This window comes from Calonectris borealis, chromosome 3 (genome assembly GCF_964195595.1).
Source record: "Calonectris borealis chromosome 3, bCalBor7.hap1.2, whole genome shotgun sequence".
Classification (NCBI taxonomy): domain Eukaryota; kingdom Metazoa; phylum Chordata; class Aves; order Procellariiformes; family Procellariidae; genus Calonectris; species Calonectris borealis.
In genome coordinates, this window is record NC_134314.1 from 2,668,944 (window position 1) to 2,690,520 (window position 21,577).

Sequence of the window (21,577 nt, forward strand, 5' to 3'; positions counted from 1 at the left end):
CATGAACTCTCTCCTGTTTATTTCTGCTGAAATGCTATCATTCTCTGCCTGCACTCACAGATCTGGAGTCTCTTGGAAAAGTTCCTTCTTCCTCCTCTGTTCACATCCCAAATTTGGGCTAGATCCTAATGGCTCTTCATTTATAACATCTGAGGTCTGTACCATTTTTTTCTCTTCCATTAGTATCACTAATATCATTGTCCTCCCTTTGTCATCTCACACCTGAGTTACTGCAGCCTTTTCTTTGGCTCTCTGTCTCATCTCCTCATGTTCCAGTTTTAATACTGTTGTTTCATGATGATGGAAGGTGATCTTTTCTTTCCTTTGTGGGTTTTGTTCTTTGCTTCTTCCACACTCGTCACCCTGGAAGCAAATCTTTCTCTGAGGAATCCAGTTCTCTATCATTAGCCTCTCTGACCTTCAGAAAGTTTGTATATATTTAAGCCTAATTTGTTCCTCTTTGGAAAACAAAACAGCTCTCTATTAAACTCAAAATTTGGCAATAAGTCAACAGCATGATCTCATATTTTTTGCGACTGCTTCAGGGAAAATGTTTTAAGTGCAGTTAAGATACTTAACAGAGAAGTGTTTTGGTGTGGAACTATCTTTAAAAGGTTTGGGGTGGCTGACGGCAAGGGACCTGCGTGCTTGTCTTTTCCATCCATCGGTACTTTGGTGTCACGATGTCTCTTCCCAGGCCACAGTACATGATCTGTGGTCTGCTGGGACCACTCATCTTGTCTGTGACCTTGCTCTTGGTGACCTCCTTTCCTGAAGAGGAAGAAGGCAAGTCGAGACCTAGATGTGGGCCAGATAAATTGTTTTGGAAATGGCAGCAGCCAGCTCTCAGCAGCTCCCTCCCCAAAAACACCTAATGCTTTCCTTTGCCACATCTGGGTGGGAGCAATCATGTGGGGGCAGCCTTAAAACCCCTGGGAAAGCTGGTGGCCAGAAGCTGACGGCTGCTACTTCTGGAAAAGCTCATTCAGCCCAGCCTTTTGCCCTGAGAGTTCCTAAGTTTTTTCACAAAGGGAAAAAAAGAAAAAAGCCACATAAACGATGGTACAGTCTGCGTATGCCCAGTGGACTCCATCTGGCATAGGTGTAGTTCTTCCCCAGAGCCTATAGCAAGTGTGATAGAGGAAGAGTCATGCTATAGCGTCTGGACCACTCTTAACCACTGAGAAGAGCCAAGATGTGACCGTCCACAAGGCTCGTTTGCTAATATTACAGACATCTCTTCATGGAGCAGAGTAAATCACCCCATGCAAATTCCTGTGCTACTTGTTTTCTCTTCCAGCTCACATACGCACGTAGCCTGAAGTGTAAATATTCTCTCTAGTTCTTTCTGCATCTGCCTGGATATAATATCCTGCCTTTCTCTTTCCCATTGGTTAATAGTTTGACTTTTGAAGCACTTTCAGTCCATGTTAGTTTGTGGAGAAAGACATCAGCATTGATAGCTAAAGAAAATTCTATTAGGTCATTCCTTTTCAGAACATAGTACCTGTCTTCTAAGCTCTTTGCGGATGTTAGCCAAATAATCCTTTTAATAGCTTTTGTGAGTTAAAAGGGTAGGTAACTGTCATAAGGCTAAATGATTGCATAGATGAATTTACTTGTGGCCAAAAGAAATCAATTGTAATTTAAAATTTTTGTCTCTGGACTGATTATACTACCAGACATCAACTTTCTGCTTAGGAATCTACCGTCTGCATTTTAGTATATGTCTGTGATTATAGATAGGTCTGGATTAGTTACAGATTATCCAGAGTACTGTGATTGAACATTTCCAGTTTTTAACCTATGGGCGTGCACAAACTCAGAATACTCAGCTGGTTGGCCTTGTTTAGATCTGTAAAGTATCCATTTATAACTTCAATCGTTATAATTCGTAGGCTGTTTGGATGTAAAAGATTATTTACCAGACTTTAAGACCATGGGTCCGTTGCAAACCAAGTCAGAGCTCCCACTGAAGGCAAAGGGAAGAAAGAGGGTGAGGCTTTAATGATCCACTTAAAAAATAAAAACTGAAAGATGATATAAGAAAATCCAGTGGTTCCAGGGAGCATTTTGCTTAACCATGGTTATATTTAGTGATTGATATACACTCTACTGCCTTTTAGCAGAGGGATGGATTGGGTGCTTGAGAAGGATCCTGAAGGGGCCTGTCTTTGGGTTTTTTAACGAGAAGTGATTTGGTGCTACTGCCTGGTGAAACTGCCGTAAGGTTGCCCTCTGTAAGCCAGTTGTATAATTGTACGCCAGATAACAAGAAGTCAGAATGCATTTGCCTTTCAGAGAAATCTCTAACGTTTTTCTATATTTTAATTGTGTCTTACAGAATGGTGAATAACACTGAAGACCCTCGAGAGGCTTTATAACGTCCCATCCCCATGTAAAGTATGCTCAGAACTTTTCCAGTAGTGTAAGTACAAGCTAAAAAAAACCCACAAAAATTAAGAGTTGTTTGGTGGTTTTTTTCTGTTAATTTATCTAAAAAGAGCAGAGAAATGGTTACAATGATTATCAGCAGCTGGCTAAATTGGAGAGTTCCACTGATTTGGTATTTGCTAGACATTTAGACCAGGGAACAGTAGCATTTAATTCCTCACTTGGTCTGGCTGATATGTTATTTCTACTTGTACTTTTCTGTCACTAAAAAAGAAGGAAAATCATGCATTTCTTAGAAACTCAGACTTGATCAAGAAAAGGTAGTGTTAAAAGAGAGATCTCCATACATCGACTGAACATACTAGAGGGATACCAGAGCTGTGCAAGAGAGTTTAGCACCAGTACAGACTTGATGAAAGGGAACGAGTACACCATTAATGTAGTGTTATGTAGCAAAGGCAGAAAACCTAGGGCACATAACCTAACGTTAAAATTGGATGTGTTGGTCCAATATCTTGAATCCCAGTACAAATTGAAGTTGTCTGAATCTCATCCTTGAATTTGAGCCTATTAGTTTGTTCTTTTAAATAAATGACTTCTGTCATGAATCTTCAATGTAATTGGTATCCATGCTGTTTCTTCAATAAATAAGCAAATGAATTCAAAGTTTGAAGCTTGTCAGGCTGAAAGGAAAGGCTTGACCTGTACTGTGCTGTCATCCATCTCTCGCACTGGCCAGTCCTATATCACTGTTCCCCATACCTCTTTCATAGGCGCAACCAAATGCTTGTCCATTGGCAATCAGATTCTTGAGATACTCTGACCTCTTGACTTCTGATTGTACCTTCTGTCAGACTGAGTTGGAAAGAGAAATCCTGTCTACAGAATAGGTAGCAAGAAACCGGGCTGCTGTGAATGCAGTCAAATTTTCCCAGATGGATTATTTCAAGGATGAAGATTATTCATCTAGCGCACGAACATTCATAGTGAAAGTGGCAGTGCAGTCACAGACTTCTGTAGAGGGACGTTGCAGCAAAAAGTAACGACTGCCAGGGGTTTTGTGTTGGAAACTAAACTACCAATGCATTTCAAAAAGACTTGATACAACCATTAATGAGATATTGTCTATTGCTGGTGGCTTAGTCATCTGTTCAGAACTAGTGGTTTCCTACTTTGTTGCCAGTCCCCTGAGCCACCTCCTCTTCTTTCTTTTAGCTGGAAATATGTTGGATTTCAGTATTAAAATCACCACTTGAGATTGTAAAGATCTAGTTCACAGCAGGAAAGAAGTCTGGAGGTAAGGCCACACTGCCCTGTGCATCTTTATTATACTGGTAATTCAGAGTTTGCAGAGTGATCTTAGAGCTCCTCTGTGCTTTGTCTGAGCACAAGGACAGTCTGTCAGCTTTAACTTTGAATCAGACTTTTAACATAAATTTCCAAACGGTGAATTATATAGTTTTAATTTCCTGTGCTTTAGCTAGATTTCAGTCATGTTCTGCCCCTGTGCAGTTTTAGATGGATATCGCATTGTTCTGTTGCTTTCTGGAATTTTTGTGGCACATTGATGTGCCCTCTTAATCAGCTGCCACCCTCTATCAGAGAAGCAGCAGCTTTTTCGATTTATTCCAGTATATGTGCAGTTAATATGGTCATTGAGAATGCAATACAAGTACAGGTGAATAATTTTTGACTGAGTGAAAGCTGGGGTGAACCTGTGTAGAGGGGATTAGAGAGTATTAAATTAGAGGAAATGGGCCAAGATGATCCATTTAGGTATAAAGTTTCCAGATTAAACCATAGATATCTTTTTAAAAGGATAAGTGGGCATCATGGTTTCAGAAGGGGAAAGAAGAAAACAGAGTCTTTTTTTTAAAAAAAGAAAAAAGTTTTAACTTAAATACTGAATAAAATAAAAATTGAACAGTCTTAAAACTACCATGGTTAGAGAGCAGTTTGGTTACTCCTACCATGAGGCAGCATCCTCTGTCAGAAGAGCAAAGTAGGCAGCCGGCTGCAGTTACCATTTCACCTACCTAATTTTTATCCACAGTTGGATGAGAGTCAGTACTCGAGAGGAATTTGAGGCATGCTGTGAACACAAGACACTTGATTTTGGTCTCACAAGAATTAGTCATTTATCTGAAACCAAGTCCTTCTGTAGCCAGTGCAAGTGTTACCTCTATTGGGTTCTCCATAAATGTAATGGGAGTAATTACGTGCACTTGACAGGCTTACGGCAGTATTGATTAATTAATATGTGTTAATAGTGAGATATGACCATCACTATGTGTTGCATGTTTCAAACTACCTCTCGAAATATGATTTCTGATAGAACTAGACAGTTTCAACATCGTCACTTGAAGTTTACCTGAATTATCAGGCTGGTGCTTATGAATCTGACTGCCAGCAATGACAGAGCTGTATTGGGAAGTGAGTAAAAGCCTGCTGAGTGGAAAGAAAATCAGTGTGAGTAATGCAGATGAAAAAGGACTAGACTGAAGCCTTGTCATCATTTAGGAAAAACAACGGAAAGAAAAGAACGAGTATGTGAACGATACCAAACTCAGCACACATTGAAGAACAGACGGTGGAGTTACAGTGGCTTAGAAAGTCCCCACATGGCTGAGCTGTGTTAACTGTCCAGCTTCCTTGAAATGTGACACGAAACTCGTTAATTAAACTTGGGTGAAAGAGGACTCAGCTAATTTGCTCTTTTTGTCTTCAGTGACAAGTTATTGTGTAAATAGTTGGTGGCTACAGGAATGTTCAGTTGGCATTTTAAGCTTCCTTAACTGAAACAATGTCTTGTCTGAGCCCTTAGTTTTACTTTAAGATGAACCAGATGAGTTAATTCATGATTTCACAGGCAGTTAAGCCACTCTGAAAGGGACCTAAAAGAAATCTTGTTGCACGTGTGCCTTTTACGCCTGTTTCTGCTTTTGGCCAAATTGGCTTGTCCCCATCTGTTGAGTTGGTAATAGCAATCATCAGAGCCGTCTCTAAGCTAATTCAGCTCACTAACCCAGGCAGAAACTAGCTATGGGTGGGTTGGTTGGTTGATTGATTTTCCTGCTGGGTTAGTGAACTGAACTCGTCTGTGGAGATTTCCACCAAGTCCTGGACCTATGCAGAAGGGCAGGAGAGCAGGTCGTAGGTTGGTTCATGCATCTGCAGCCTCAGGACTTGCATCTGTAGGTGTTCTCCTCCTGCTCCAAGCAGGACACAGAAAGATTTGGACTTGCCCTGAGAAGATAGACTGGGTCTTCTCTATGTCATGCAAGAGGAAATTTCCCTAGTTCAGGTCTGGGCTACACAAAGAGATGTTTGTTGCTTTAAGAACATTAATTAGGACATGTGTTTCTTTTTGAAATGCTTTTAAATAAAAAAAAACTCTAATATGGAAGCAACTGTGGCCAAAAGCCCATGTCTTTGCCATTATGATTTATATTCTTCAAGGAGCTGCTGTTATCTATCCCTGAGTTGTTCTGCAAGTATAATCTCTGTCTTCACTAAGATGGTTTGCCAGTAAAACTACACTTGCAAACTGTTTTCTAGTGGAAAAAAATTTGCTTTGCAGTTAAGCACAAAATTAGGGGTAGATAAGTTTCAGTTATTTGCTGCGTTTGGATTTTAGTTTTCTGAAGTAACAAATTTCTCTTTTAAGAAAGTGTGTTGATTGTTGGTGCTGGTGATAGATTCTGAGGGAGAATGAAGGTGCCTGAAATACTTCCAGGGCGTCTCTTTTTCTTTACGTGTGGAAGAGAGGTGGTGGAAATCCTGGTGATGGCGTTCCTTGAAACTTGTCCTACACCTTGTCATATCTGATGCTATAGATGGACCCTGTAGGATGGCGGTATGTGTGGTGAGAAAACGCTCAAAGTTTGGCCAGGCACTTGGTCTTCCTTCATGCAGAATGCCTGTGTGACTTTGAACAAGTCATTGTGAATTGTCTGAAGGCCAGCCCCTTTCTGTGAGCTCTTGGTCTCAAAAATTAGTATAGTTTTACTTCCCTGCCTCACAGGGATATTCTATAGAAAGATGTGTTTCAAGTATTTAGACACTCCAGCTAGCAGAATTAATAGAGAAGAATTCTGAGATTCTGTCTGGGTTTTAATAAGTGATTGGTCAAATTCTGAGGTGAACTGGAGGAGACAGAAGGCAGCAGTATACCTACCCTGTAATCTTGACAGCTGAAAATACGTGACTTGCCAGTCTGGTGTCTAGGTTAGATCCACGTCTCAGTTTTTCTGCCTCTGTTTCTTCGTGTGGGTTAAAGACAGCATTTCGGTGTGTTGGTGAGATTTGTTTAGCTGTGTAACTCAAGCGCACAAGTCCTGCCCTGATTCTGTTACAGAGCTTATATATCCAAAGTTTAGTCTTTGGCTCCCGAATCCAAGAGCTCCTCCTTTGCTCTTGGCACAGGTTTGGGCTTTGGGCCCTAGTTCAGCAATCAGCTGCCACTACAGCTTTTCTCTCTGTTTGTTAGTCTTTCTGATCCCTCATTCTACCCTTGAATCCAGCCTCAGAGTTTGAATTCCTGCCTCGTTGCTGTAGAATTGCAACAATAGTAGGCAACCCAGATTTTAGAAGTAGGGAAGGTTAGGGTTGGACAGATAAGGTGTCAGTGTGAATCAGTCTGTGCCTTGAGTAGAATTCAGAAGTATCTGGCTCCCAGCCCTGTGCTTAGTCAGAGGTCAGTCCCTTTTGTAAGACTTGGATTATGACAATAATTGGCATTTATATTATATTTTTGCCTTGTAAGATCGATCTCAAGTTCTGTCTCTCTTTCCTAAAGATGTAAAGCGGATACTATAAACCAAAGTAAGTTACTCGCTCAAGTGGAATCAGTGGCAAAACTGCTAGGGTTTGCTTACTGCCAGTGTGCCAGCATCCAGTAAAAAATACTTTATCAGCCGTGAAGAATTTCGAAGACTGAGTGGAAGAACAGCTTATGTAGAAGTAGTGAATCTGGGTTTGGGGCTCTTTAACTAGCTGAGAAACTTGAAGCCTCCTGAAGAAATGATGTGTTGATATTCTGCTCTCAGCTTGGCTTCTATAATTTGTGTAGCGGTGAGTATTTGATTACGTTGGATTTATTTTCAGAAGTTTCAGGCTGCTCTTATTAACTGTCACCATTTTGATCGAAAGCGTATGGCAGTGTTCTGCATTCATAAGGCAGTGTTTTGCATTCATAAACAGAACTGGTGACGTTTAACCTCGATAGATCAGCTTGTAGTCTGATTTCACTGCTTGCTGCATTGTGAGGCTTTCGTTTCCCTGGGATGAGAGCAGTCATTACAAGCATTACATTTTGTTTGTGAATCAGGATGAATGGGAGTAGAGTCCTCTTTGAAAATCAGAACTAAGAGATGCAACTGCAGGAGATAATTATGCTAACGTATGGATAAGGATGGCTCTGTGTTCGTTGACGTGATGAGCACTTGAGGCCTGATTTTTTTCTCTCTTGAAAACTGGTACAACTCCACTGAAAAACTGGAGTTGCAACTGATGAGCATAAGTGTTGGCTCAGATGAGTCAGATCCTTAATCCTCTGTTGCGCCCCAGAATTCATAGCATCAACTACTGTTTTGAAGGCAGCTTTGCTTAATATGGTGCAAAGCTTTGGGCGTTTCCGAAATACTTAAATTGGCTATGAATAAAAGGAGATGTGCTTATTCAGTAAGAATAGAAAAGGCCAAAGCTTGAATTTCAGAAGACTAGATAGTGTTATGCCCTAAATGTCCCAATTTTGTTCCAATAGTGCTTTAGAGCTGCACTTGATGGGTCACAGTCTTTGCATGTGAACGTGTGTGCATGGTGTGCACCATTTACTGTGATATACGTCAACCGCTCTGTTTGTGGAACAGCTATACCTCAGAATGAAAGTCCCTCTCTTGAGCATCTTGTAAGAACCAGCTGCATCCTTTGGGATGCGTGACAGTGGGTGAGATGTAGAAAAGGAAGGAGGAGTGAACGAAACTTTGCTTGGGTCCTTGGATCTCATGAAAACGTATATAGAGAGAAACAAGCTTGCATAATATAAAGCATGGTTAAAAAATTAACAGAAGGCAGCTGGAAGTGGAGTTTCTTTGTAGTCACTGGTTTTGATAGAAAGCATCCGGAGCGGTAGTTCATGTGAATTAGGTTGTTGAATATCAGGCCGGTTGATAAACAAATTATATTGCCTTTGGAAATAGCAATGCCATCCTTAATATCCATTTTTGCTTGCTGTCTAGATCAGAGACCTCACGTAGAAGGGAAACATAGCAGCCCAGTCATACTGAACAAGGATCCTTGCACCGGTGCATGGTCTGGGGACTGGGCATGCAAAATCAGCACAGCTGCTCTCTCTGCTATATGTTTTTAATAGCTGGAGGTCATCCATCTCCACAGTTGTTCAGATAGCAGTTCTCACTAGTACTATATGCACATACACACAGGAAAAAACTGGCAGGCTAAGGAGTTCAAGCTTGTGAGAAAGACTGTGATAGTTAAAACACTTGTTTAGTTAACTAGTTGTAGAAAGTAATTTTTTTGCTCTATAATTTGGGATAACCTACTTCAGCTGAAAAGCCACAACTTTACCTTGTGATTTTGCCCTTCCATGTAAAGGGCAAGATTGTTTTCAACGACACCAAGAAAGTGCATGTTATTTTGCAAAAAATGATGTTGCTATAAAAGATAAGATTACAAATTCTGGAGCTACCGTTAACAGGACAGCGTAGTGCTGTGAGGGTCCTACCCTGGACCAGCAGTATATGCCATACGTCAAAGAAGAGTAGAAGTTGGCATCTCTCCCCATCCTCTTTGCCACAGTTGATGGGACTTTATCAGAATCATTCTTAAACCAATTACCAGACCTAGGATCCTGTTCTGAACACTTTGGCTCTAGCCCACATCCATATTTTGCAGATTATATCAAATATAGGTCTTATATCAAAAAGTGCAACTGGTTTTGTAAGTCTTGAGTTTTGCAGAAGTTATTAGATAAAGCAGTGAATTTTAATGGAAATTTGGAGAAGGACCTCTGCAGAAGAGCATCTCTTCAGTGATGCTAGAGTACTTCCTACTCATGTACAGTGAGTAGAAGAGTGGAAAAAATGATTTCTTGTGATCATTAAAGAGCCCAGAGCCATTTTCAAAAGTGTTAGAGGTGTTAAGGCTGATGTCTGGCCTTATTCCCACATGGGTAATTGAATTGCTTTGAACTTCTGCAAGTTCAATTGGACATGGACTTAGCTCGTAGCTGTTTTTATGGGATTATTCTGCTGTGTTCCATCACCTAGAAAGTTAGCGTTGGATAAATGATTCTTGTATCTGTGTGGGTTTGGGCTATGATAATAGGTGAGAAAATCTTGCTGTGTTTTTCCTTACTTTCCTCTATGAGATGCAGGAAGATAAGGGAAGAGAACACCTCTGTATCTGGCCACGTACCCCCACTCAAGATCAGTACTTTTAAAGTGGGGAGGAAGCCCCATATCTAAAGGGTGAAATTCACACAAAAAAGAGACTAAATAAGTCTTGGTGGTATGACAAGGAAAAGCAACAGTATTGAGAGCAGTTATGCCCCTAAACAGCCTTCACTCCAGAAAGTGGTGTTAGAAGTGAAAAAGAGTGACACTGCATCTGGCTGGTTGAGATCTGCTGTATATTTTATATTTGGGAGGGAAAATAAGTTCTTTTTTATTTAGCTCCATATAGTTCTCCCTTCAGTCTGATATTCAGGTACCTCAGATTCCTTTTGGATGAGCCACGAAAGATAAGTATGACGTTTTAATGCTTTATAGTTACCAAGAGGCAGTAAGTGGAATTGGGCTGTCTTACTTGGAGTGTGACTGCCAACTTAATGTAAGAAATGTAAATAAGTTTGATACTTTAAGCTACCTTTTTTCTGTCAGGATCTAAATAAACTTGATTCATTTTAAGGGCCAGATTCAATTGTTAAAAAATTTGCCAATTTTAGTTTTGACCTTAATTAGTACTTTGCAGAGGTCTTGCTTTCAAAATTACAGGGAGAAAAATGCATGGTGATTCTCCCTTGGTTGGCTCCCTTTTTCGGATATCTTCCCAAGGAAGTTTGACAGCCCGTTGTAACTGGTGAGAGTTTTGCTAACTGATCAGAAGATAAAGCATGTGATTATAAGCTAAGATCTGCTAGCGCTGAGGATATTTTGCTACATTGGCAGCAAAGTTTGCCAAAGTTTGACCGCAGCAAAGCAGTCGGTCCACAGTCTTTGTTCTCAGGAAAAGTATTTGCTATCTTTATTTTCTCCTGCACACCCCTAATCATTCTGCCTGTCCCTATCTTATTTTACTTCTTGTTACTTTTGCAGTTGATTGTATTTCACAAGGAAAAAGAGGGGGGAAGCAAATTGAATCATAGCTAGCCAGAGGAGTTCAGGAGGATAAGAGGCTCTTACAGCAATATGGGGGGGATGAAGTAGTGGAGAATATCCATTAATTAATGAGGTGAATGAAATTATGATGATTCTAAAATGGCTGATTTACTGAACTGCTTTGTAAATTGATCTTTAAACAGGGTAAGTTTATTAAAATATTTTAAAAAGGGAAAATAACTGAAGCCCTCTCAGAATAACAGTTCTAAATAATGTTACTGTAGTTATTCATTAAAAAGCAGTAGATAGTTGGCAACGTTGGAACATGTTCAATAATACCAAGTTTTGCAATATTTGCTTTGAGTTTTTAATGGAAAATTCCCAGTTCCTACAGTTGTTTTCAATACATAAAACTCACTCAGAAGCATTGTTTCTAGATCTCATGGTTGTGTAGAAAAGCACATGAAAATGTGAATAAGAGTTCAAAATCAAGAAGACCAATAAGAAGTATGTCAGATGCAATGTATGTAAGTATAAGCAAGGTAGTTTTTACATCTGTATATGACATCAGTGAGACCAGCAGTGAGATACTGTGTCTGATTTCGGTGTTCATATCTTTTTAAGTGTTAAAATTATACAGAAGTTGTCTAAAAGGGTTGGAGGGCTCGAAGGAGACTTTGCATGGACGGACAGACTGCTGGGATCATTGACTTTGGTTTTGTTTTTTTTTTCAAATTGCCAACATTTTTCCAGTTACTGTGTTAGACATAGTATAATGGATTTAATCTGACAGTACGTGTGCTGCTCTTAGATGACTTTCTGCGAGCCTTTTAGCAGCAGTCCACAGATTAACAGGACTCTGTAGAACACAAGTTGGAAGTCATTGAATATCTTATTCTTACGGCAGAGGATGGCCTTGTGCAGCAGCCCTTGGATCCCTGTGCGATTGAAATCACTGCACATGCACAGCGGATCCCTGCTGCATCAAAGTGGGACAAATGGGAGGCGAGATCACTTTCCCACATACAGCCGTGTACAACAGAAGGTCAACCATCTTGCATACAAGAACACTGGAGTTCATTATGTGTAATTCACTAGTAATTCACTGAAGGATACTTAGGATTCACTAAAGGATTATGTGTAATTCACTAAAGGATATTAATTTGGCCTAAGAACCCAGATCTGGAAGCTCAGCCCTGACATTTTAGACAAATTGGGGATCACACCCAAATTTAAAGGGAATGACTGGTCATGGCAACAAACTGCTGCAGGAAATGGTAAGTTCTGTGCTGCTTGACATTTTTGAAGCCATCTGGAAAGTCACGCTTTCTTCAGATGCGAGTTTTTCAGTTCACAGGGCTAGAAGGACAAAAGTTTTGGGTTTCTGAGTCTGTGACAAACTAGAGATTAAACTAAGTAATCTAAAGTATGTTTTGGCATTAAACGTCAAAGAGTCAGTAAAGTAGGAATTTTGAGTAGAGGTAATTCTGGGTGGAGGTTCTGGTTCATTAAATCCTCCAGTTCGACAAGTACTTGAGCACATGACACTTGGTGTTGACAGATAAATGACCCAGGAAATGGTGACATGAGAAATACAGGTAAGAAATGCCAAAAAAGGTGTTTATCTCTAAGGAAAGGCGAGCTGACATATCTAGTGAAAACCATCTCAAGGCCAGATGTTTAAGAAGAGAGTTTCTATTTGAAAACCATGCTACTCTGGGCTGACGTGGGGGGCTTTCAGGCTGTACAGGAGTTTGTGATGCGAGTCAGTAAGTCTTTGTGACACTTCTGTTCTCCCGAAGCTTGGAGAAAAGGATTGAGCAGCCCTGCCTCTCCCAACGCAGAGGCCAAACCTAGAACACAATGTCTGTTTCCAAATGCTCCTTGTCAAGCTCTGAACGTCTCAGTCTGAGATGTGACTTCCAAATTTTAGTTGTTACAATTCCAGTCAGTTGCTAGTCTACTGCTGCATTGGCTGCTGTGCCCTCCTTTTAGTAGAATAATCTGTGTGCTTGTCTTTTAAAATTTAAAATGGCTTGTACGTTTTCAGTAATCAATTGTCCAAAGAACAGCACATTCCTGTTGGACTGAAGCACTTCTATGGCTGTAGTCCGTCTGTCTTCTCACATAGTCATTTTCTTGGATGGGAGTCATCCCCTTGCATTGTCCTCCTGCTTCCTTCTTCCACGTGCATACTGTTGAAACAATCAAAGGGGTTTGATAGTTGCTTTATGAGACCAAAGATAGGAGCTTCTTCTCATTTCTTTATTTTCAAGGCTGCAAATGCCATTTTTGTGGATTCATGCATCCTGGCTTTGTAGCACCATGTCTGTACAGCTACAGTCTAGCTACAGCTCTACTAAGCAAGCCAGTTCTTGGTGCTGTTCTTCAGCCCCAAGGCCACTTGGCCACATCCATACTACCAGACACTCTTTAACGTTGAGACTGAGTGGCTGCATCCAGACAAAGTGTTTGTGGTTTCTGCTCCGTGCAAAATCTTGAAAAAAGCCTGCGAATTGGTCAGGAGTGCACTGGTTGACCAAAACTGCACCAAAGACAGTTACAGTGATTTAATAATGCTGCAGACAACTGTGTGTAGATGCTGCAGTGCCTCTTTCTGGGCACTATTTAATTTACTAGTATTGAGATGGCTATACCCTCTGACTTAAGGATATACCCGTTTCCATTGCCTAGTCAGGTCTGTGTTGTGAGATGTTATTCCCCTGAAGAGATTCCCTTGCTACACCCCCAAAACCTACGGGCTTGGTTTACTTTACTGTGATTCATGTATTTGAAAAAAAGACTAAATGCAGCAATTGGAAGAGTTTTGTCCCTCTGTGGCTCCTGTTGGGGACTTCTCTGTGCCAGTGCAGAAACGGAAATGAGGAGTAATCTGCAGAATTTGTGGAGAGAAATAGGCAGCCCTATCCCTGGAAGGTCTAGGATAATCATGAACAGCCATCATCCCTCTTTTGGTTTTCATAGGGTCCTTGGAATTCTTACTTGACTTTCCTGAGGCTGCTGTTTGTCTGCTCTTGCTTGTAGGGATTGTACATTAGCTCTGTCATGTCTCCTGGAGTTTGAGTGATCTCTTCACCCTGCTCTCCTGCAGGAATTTTAATAAACCCTTGACTCATAAGAAGATTCACAAGAAAGATGGAAAATGCCTTGATCTCTTTGCCAAGTTCTGTCTGCCTTCCATCTGCCATCCCTTCTTCTCAAGAACTTGAGTTCTGAAGGAGGTGATCTTGTCATTTTTGTGCCATTTGGATCTGTAGTGAGGACACTTAGGAAGGAAAAGAGATTAAGGGAGCGTATTGTGATTTTTTTTTTTTTTTTTTTTCCCCCCAGTTCCATTTCTGGGTTTTGCAGCAAATACATGTTCATTGTTCTGGCACCTTGGGAAGTTTAGGAGTTAAAAATGCTTTTGATGAGCCACCATGATGATTGAGTTACATGAGAAGCCTGCCTTTGGAGGGGAAAAGGCTGTAGACTTATTTCTTTAAATGAAAGCTCAGTAGTAATTGGATGTGCTGCACTTTCCTTGTTAGGGCAGGCGATCTGTGACAACGTTCCAGGTTCAAAAGTTACTAACTTCAGAAATCGAACTTCAGAAATGGGACTTCAGTCAAATCAGCTTTGGTCCTACAGGCCACTAGAATTTCCGCTAGGTGTGTTTTTATCTTCTTTTTTTCAAGGGAGCAACAAAAAGTAAGGACAACTCGAACTCCTTGTAATTAAGATTCGGAGGAGTTGAGATTCATAAATCTTATGTCATAACTGGTTAAAACTTCTCCAGAAAAACTCAACCTCTGGCCTCGACCTAACAGTTTTGGAATCTGGGATTTCTGTCTGGTGGGTACTTAGCAATGGGCAAAATTTTGTCTAAAATCAAGTTGCAGCCTTAATTATTGAGCAACCACGGTCTCTCTGTAGCAGTTTATCAAAAGCAAAAGGGTACTAACTGCAGGTTTATTGTAGAAGGTATAGGGAATGCTAGTAAAAGAGAGAAACGCTATTTGAGCACTTCAAAGAAATTATGCCCTTCTGCTACATAGTGAGCATTCATAGGAGGTTGCCTGCTGAGCTTGTTTGGAAGTGGGCTGTTGGGCTGCCAGCTCTGTCATGTGTGTGACTTACAGTTTTGTACCAGAATTGATCTTTCCTGCATGTAAGGTACTTTCCATGTACCACGCAGAACTATTGAACTGAAGTATTTGCTTTTACATTTTACCTTGTTTTTAGTCTGCTGGAAACCATGTCTCACTACACAGATGAACCAAGATTTACCATAGAGCAGATAGACCTGCTTCAGCGCCTGAGACGTACAGGAATGACCAGACATGAAATCCTCCACGCGCTGGAAACCTTGGATCGTCTTGATCAAGAGCATAGTGACAAATTTGGAAGAAGGTCTAGCTACGGAGGTGGTTCCTACAGCAACAGTACCAACAATGTCCCAGCATCTTCCTCTACAGCCACAGCTTCAACACAGACCCAGCATTCTGGGATGTCCCCATCACCGAGCAACAGTTACGACACCTCCCCACAGCCTTGCACTACTAATCAGAATGGGAGGGAGAGTAACGAGAGGTTGTCTGCATTCAACGGGAAGATGTCACCTACCCGCTACCCACTTGCAAACAGCTTGGCTCAAAGGTCATACAGTTTTGAAGCTTCTGAAGAGGACTTGGACATTGATGACAAAGTGGAGGAACTGATGAGGTTAGTAGAAGTCTTTGTAAAAAGTTTGGAAATAATAGAATCATAGAATCATAGAATCATTAAGGTTGGAAAAGACCTCTAAAATCATCGAGTCCAACCGTCAACCCAACACCACCATACCCACTACACCATGTCCCTAAGCGCCTCATCTACACGTCTTTTAAATACTTCCAGGGATGGTGACTCCACCACTTCCCTGGGCAGCCTGTTCCAAGGCCTGACCACTCTTTTAGTAAAGAAATTTCTCCTAATGTCCAGCCTAAACCTCCCCTGGCGCAACTTGAGGCCATTTCCTCTCGTCCTATCGCTTGTTACTTGGGAGAAGAGACCAACCCCCACCTCGCTACAACCTCCTTTCAGGGAGTTGTAGAGCGCGATGAGGTCTCCCCTCAGCCTCCTCTTCTCCAGGCTGAACAACCCCAGGTCCCTCAGCCGCTCCCCATCAGACTTGTGCTCCAGGCCCTTCACCAGGTTCGTTGCCCTTCTCTGGACCCGCTCCAGCACCTCCATGTCCTTCTTGTCGTGAGGGGCCCAAAACTGAACACAGTATTCGAGGTGCGGCCTCACCAGTGCCGAGTACAGGGGCACGATCACCTCCCTGCTCCTGCTGGCCACACTATTTCTGATACAGGCCAGGATGCCGTTGGCCTTCTTGGCCACCTGGGCACACTGCCGGCTCATGTTCAGCCGGCTGTCAACCAGCACCCCCGGGTCCTTTTCCTCCGGGCAGCTTTCCAGCCACTCTTCCCCAAGCCTGTAGCGTTGCCTGGGGTTGTTGTGGCCGAAGTGCAGGACCCGGCACTTGGCCTTGTTGAACCTCAAGTCAGAGTGAGAAGTTCCTCAGAAGAAATCTGCATGTTGGAGGACTGCAGTAGTAGTGATAGGTATTATCAAGAAAGTAGGAACTGCATTAGACAGCCGTTCCTCTGCTAATTCCCTAATGGTCACTGTCTCGGTACCTCTCACCTGCCTCTTCGTCTTGTGTAGACAACCTCTGGCCGTGTGTGGGTATCCCACAGTCTGTTTTGCTTTTGAAATACTTTTTCCCATGCTGTACCAAAAATTGAAATTGATGTTAGCGCACTAATTTTCCGCCCTACTCTTATTCAGAAGACTTCTGACTGAGTGTCAATTCATATGAGTCCTCCTCCACTACTTCCTTCCATATATAGGGGGAGTAGGGAATCTGCTTGGGTAATGCTTTCCACTGGGATCTGCAGAGCATGTATGTTATCTCTTTATAGTTTGTGGCAGGGGCTGACTCTCTCTGGGATTTGCACAGTCTGCAGATTGGCATAGGAAAATACAAATAATAAAGAAGAAGCAGAAGTCTTCAGTGAGAGCCAGTTGTTTTTTTTTTTTCCCAGACTGACCTTTCTTTACTTTTAGCGGCTTCCTTTTCAGCATTATGGCAAAGATGAAAGGAGGGGATTATACCACTGAGGATGAAAGTCAGAGTCAGTGGGCTTGATAATAAAAAGAAATAAGAGGAAAGACCAAACATCTCAAAACAATTTTGGTCATAATGTTGGAATGTCTTTTTTTTCCCCAAAATTGAGACATTTATGAAGAACCTATGAGAGAACTAGGGTCCATAAGCTCCAGGATGAAAATATGTTTGAAGTAGTTTGGAGATGTAGGGTAAAGGTGTGGCTTTTGGGGGAGAGGATTAGAGATGAGCAGTAAGAAAAGCCAATCAACCTAATTTACTGTCGGCTGCAGGATAATGGAATAATGTAGGAAGGTGGTGAGTATAACAGTATGCAGGAGTTCCCACTGCTGAAGTATAATCGTTCCTTTGAGTTTTGGGTTCCTATGCAGTAAGCCTCAGGTAATGCTTTTAGTGCTTATTTAAACTTAAACTACTTTTATTTACAGGCATATGGAAGATGAGTGTTGGGTACAGAAATAAAAATGAACCCACACATAGCATTTATTTTGCATTTACATTTGCAAGCTTGAATCTGCCTTGAATGCTGCTGGGGCACGAGGGGAGAAGGGGAAGGGGAATTAACAAATAATAAAGCCTAATAGAGTCTGGTTTTAATTGTCTGCCCTTCTCAGGAAGGGAAGGGAGGAAGAGGAGGGAAAAGTATGTGTTTATTGCAATTGAAATTTGCTGCGTATCGCAGTCCCTGTGCAGCCTCCAAATTATTTTCTTTTTAGCACGGTTTTAGTCCCTTCTGAACTATCTTTTGCACACCTTGTAAAAATCATACAAAGGCTTTAAATAACTGACACTTGTTCATTCAGTGCAAGCTGTGGACTAAGGAAGTAGGGGTGGGGGGATAGAGGTTGCAAAATCTTTTCTCCTTTGGGTCTTTTCTTTGAAAGGTTGGAGAAGGTTTGTGTATGTATATTCATTTGTGTAGCTAACCATGCAGACCCTGCTATCCTTTATTTTTTATTTTTGTGCCTCATTTTTATGACTGAGGTTTTTATGCTGGTATGAGAGATTTATTCATCCCTGTGTAATGAAACTTTGTACATTCCATATGGCAGTGCTGCACCTAATATGAATTATATAGGACATGAGTCATCCATTCTCCTGCTAGGGTACTTTGATCAAACGTGACACTTGTTAAAAGAAGTGTCCACCGGTGAGGCACTTTGACTATTTTAATGCCTGCCTTCCCCACTCCTTGTCCCCTAAATAAAGGAAATAAAGCCATTTTGCATCTTCAAAGTGCACTTCGGTCTGTCTGTCTTTTTGTGTGTTCTTTTGTTTTTTTTGTTTTGGTAGGAGGGACAGCAGTGTGATAAAGGAGGAAATCAAAGCCTTCCTAGCCAATCGGAGAATTTCCCAAGCAGTTGTTGCACAGGTAACAGGTAAGAGCTCGGGGAGTCCTTTCTTCATTTTGGGAAGCTGTGTCTAACTGCCTATCTGTGCACGGTGCAGATGTTGGAATATTGCTTGGCTTTCTGCATTGCAGTGCAGATCTGTCAGCTTAGTCATGATAATGTATGCCTTTGATTTAAGACCCATTGTCCCGCACATCATGGAACTTCCCCAGTGAATCACTTTTTCTTTTTTTCTTTTTTTGTGGCTTGTGCTAGCAGATTTTATTTTACAGCATTATAATAAGCCTGAAGTTCTTATCTTAAAATGAAAACGGTTTTCCTTAATTCTTAAATTGTTTGTTGAGTGTGGCAAATAGATGCATATCTGCATCTCTATGTATGGAGAGAGCGAGATATATAATATGTATTTATATTATAAAATGTATATGAATAGTCAGGAGACACAGCTATAGCTGGTATCACTGTGTCCAGGAGTCAGATTATGGTAGTTTGAAGTTTTTCAGTCACTTGCCTTTGAGTCACGATTAATGAAAATCAGATGTGAGGTTGAGGGGATGACCATATTAGCTCAGACTTTACCTAGAAGGAGAAGTAGTTCTCTTTTTGCCCTCTGCCCTGTGCCTTCTCTCTTTCACATTCAGGACACGTGAACAGACTGCAGTGATACCACTTCTTTCTTGGGTGTGTTTCCAGAGCTTTACACAAAGAGTAATGAAGTCTTACTGCTTCTCCATGGGCTGGGGTGCTGTTAGTTCTCCTTTACAGCCTCACACTGCTTGTCCGGAACAGCATAGCTGGTAGCATATTTAGAGTCACAGAATCATAGAATCGTTTAAGTTGGAAAAGACCTTTAAGATCGAGTCCAACCGTAAACCTAGCACTGCCAAGTCCACCACTAAACCATGTCCCTAAGCACCACATCTACACGTCTTTTAAATACCTCCAGGGATGGTGACTCAACCACTTCCCTGGGCAGCTGTTCCAAGGCTTGAGAACCCTTTCGGTGAAGAAATATTTCTTAATATCCAATCTAAACCTCCTCTGGCACAACGCAAGGCCATTTCCTCTTGTCCTATCACTTGCTACTTGGGAACAGAGACCGACCCCCACCTCACTACAACCTCCTTTCAGGTAGTTGTAGAGTGTGATGAGGTCTCCCCTCAGCCTGCTTTTCTCCAAACTAAACCACCCCAGTTCCCTCAGCCGCTCCTCATAAGACTTGAGCTCCAGGCCCTTCACCAGCTTCATTGCTCTTCTTTGGACACGCTCCAGCACCTCAATGTCTTAGGATGAAGACTTCATGATAAAATACAGATAGCTCAATCCCATGTTATACCTATAACATTTATTCATTTTTTAACCCAAGCTTGAATAAAGATCTTGAAATAGATTGGTTTTAAGGTTCCTTGATGACTAGGAATGCCAAACCAGTAGGAGGGAAGTTGTTCTTTTATGATATTTCCGGTATTTGAAATGTCATAAGAGCCCATCTGTTTGGGAGATCTGGGTTTGCAGGCGTGCTAGCAGTTGAGGTGGGTAGGCAGAAATGGGTGCTTGAGCCATGGAGCCAGAAATTCCTTCCACATCTCCAACTCTTCTCTGTGATCTTGGGCAAAATTACTTGTCCTTCCCTGGTTTCAATTTCATCTGTAAAATCATGAGATTAACATTTTGTGTAACTCTAAGGAATGCTATTAGCCTTATCAGATGTTAGTGGCACTAATACTTCAGAAATTAAATCCTAAGTCTAGTTGCTTAAATTGTACCTGAACTCTGAAGTTTTGGTAGTTAATGGGTCACTCCCCTACTTTTGTGCAGTCGTTGCCTGAATATAGTCCTGCAGTAACCCATCTCTGAATTAACCTTATAGCACCCTTCACGTCTACCAGCAAGTCAAACTAGCTTCCCTTTCAAGGGAAGTAATGCAAAGAGGAAAAAATTGCAGAAAAAGAGTCTTTCCAAAACAAGCCAGTTTTTTTTTTTTTTTTTTTGGTCAGTGGGACTACTGCATGCAGGGCCGTTGAATCAGAATCACCACAGCAAATCTAAGACAGAGTCTGTATCAGTAAAAGGAGCTGATCTAATGATAATTAGCTAGGTGTCTCGGTGCATGTCTTGATACCCCTGCAGGCAGACTGTAGGAAAGTCAAGACCAGTCTTTTCACACCTGATCATTTTGCTCCTTCCATCCTCACCCTACTCTCTTGGATTTCAGTTATTAAAGTCATTAAGTTGGCATTTAGCCTTTGAGAGCTTTCAATGTTTGCCAGGCTGTTCCTCTGTGAGTAAACGACACCATCTACTTCATACACGGTTGACTTAAGTTTCACACCCATCCCACTCAACCCTCCTGCGTAACATGGGGGGGCATCCAGAATGTACTCACAGTGATCAGAGAAAATATTACTAGATGTCTCTTCTGAGCCTGTCAGTGGGACAGAACAAAGACTGAACTAATGGCACTCTGTAATTTTCTTGTTTTCAAGCCAAATTAATGGGAAACCAGGTAGATCTAAAGGTTAAATGACTACGTCCTTTTGCAGCTGACCCAGTAGTGTTTCCATGGACCTTTCAAAATAAGAAAAGAAAGTGATATTTTGCATGTGATGCAATTTCTCAAGCAGAGATAGCTGCAAGGCTTGTGCTGCACTGTGACACACCAGTCTCTTTTATCCCACTACGCTTTGCAGTTGAACTGTGTCATCCTCCGTATGCTTGGTGGGAAGGTCTACAGGAGCTGATTCATTTTAAATATAACCCATAGCCTTGTGTAAGCAGATGCGTAGTACTTACGTGCCACTATTAAGTACATAGTTATGGCTTATCTGAAAGAAATAGTAAATGTCAAAGAGATGTTTTAAGGGACCGGATTAAAGAGTGTGCTCAGCACTACTGGGAGAAACATCGGCTTCCTTTCAAAAGCACAGTACGGTGAAGAGTGGCTGAAAATAGCTCGGGACAGAGACCCAGAGCAGAAAGCATGTGTCCCAGGGCGCTCACTTCCAGAGTTTTTTTAGGCCTGATGAGTGCTAGTTGCCTTGTGTATTCTTCAGATGTGTCCAACATTCCTTCCCATTCAGCTGTGAAACAGGCTCCCAAGAAAGGCCTGGAAACCACTTTTCCTTCATTAAAAAAGCGGTTTGTGTAGACAGAGGTAATACTTTGCAGAATATATGATCCCAAATGGTATCATCTCAGTATTTACAGGCTTAGTCTTACTGCTAAAGCTGATCTGTAAATCATTCAGTAAACAAGAGGAAAAACAGATAAATAAAATCCAAAGTGTGGTCAGTAACAGATGGTGTAGGAGAGGACCA

General features: G+C 41.5%; 1 protein-coding gene across 16 annotated transcripts in view; it reads left to right on the plus strand.

Moving 5' to 3' along the window:
- The window catches only part of HMBOX1 (homeobox containing 1), a 127,148-nt gene that overhangs the window by 45,803 nt on the left and 59,768 nt on the right, over positions 1-21,577 (plus strand). For 14 of the 16 annotated variants that reach the window (XM_075144826.1, XM_075144825.1, XM_075144823.1 and 11 more), the window contains 3 exons: positions 2,345-2,428; positions 14,979-15,458; positions 18,202-18,287. In XM_075144826.1, coding sequence (XP_075000927.1) covers positions 2,406-2,428; positions 14,979-15,458; positions 18,202-18,287 — 589 coding nt within the window. In that variant the 5' untranslated portion in view covers positions 2,345-2,405. Of the gene's footprint in view, positions 1-2,344; positions 2,429-3,609; positions 3,692-14,978; positions 15,459-18,201; positions 18,288-21,577 lie in introns of all 16 variants that reach the window. The other 2 variants (XM_075144827.1, XM_075144828.1) reach the window with 2 other exon arrangements.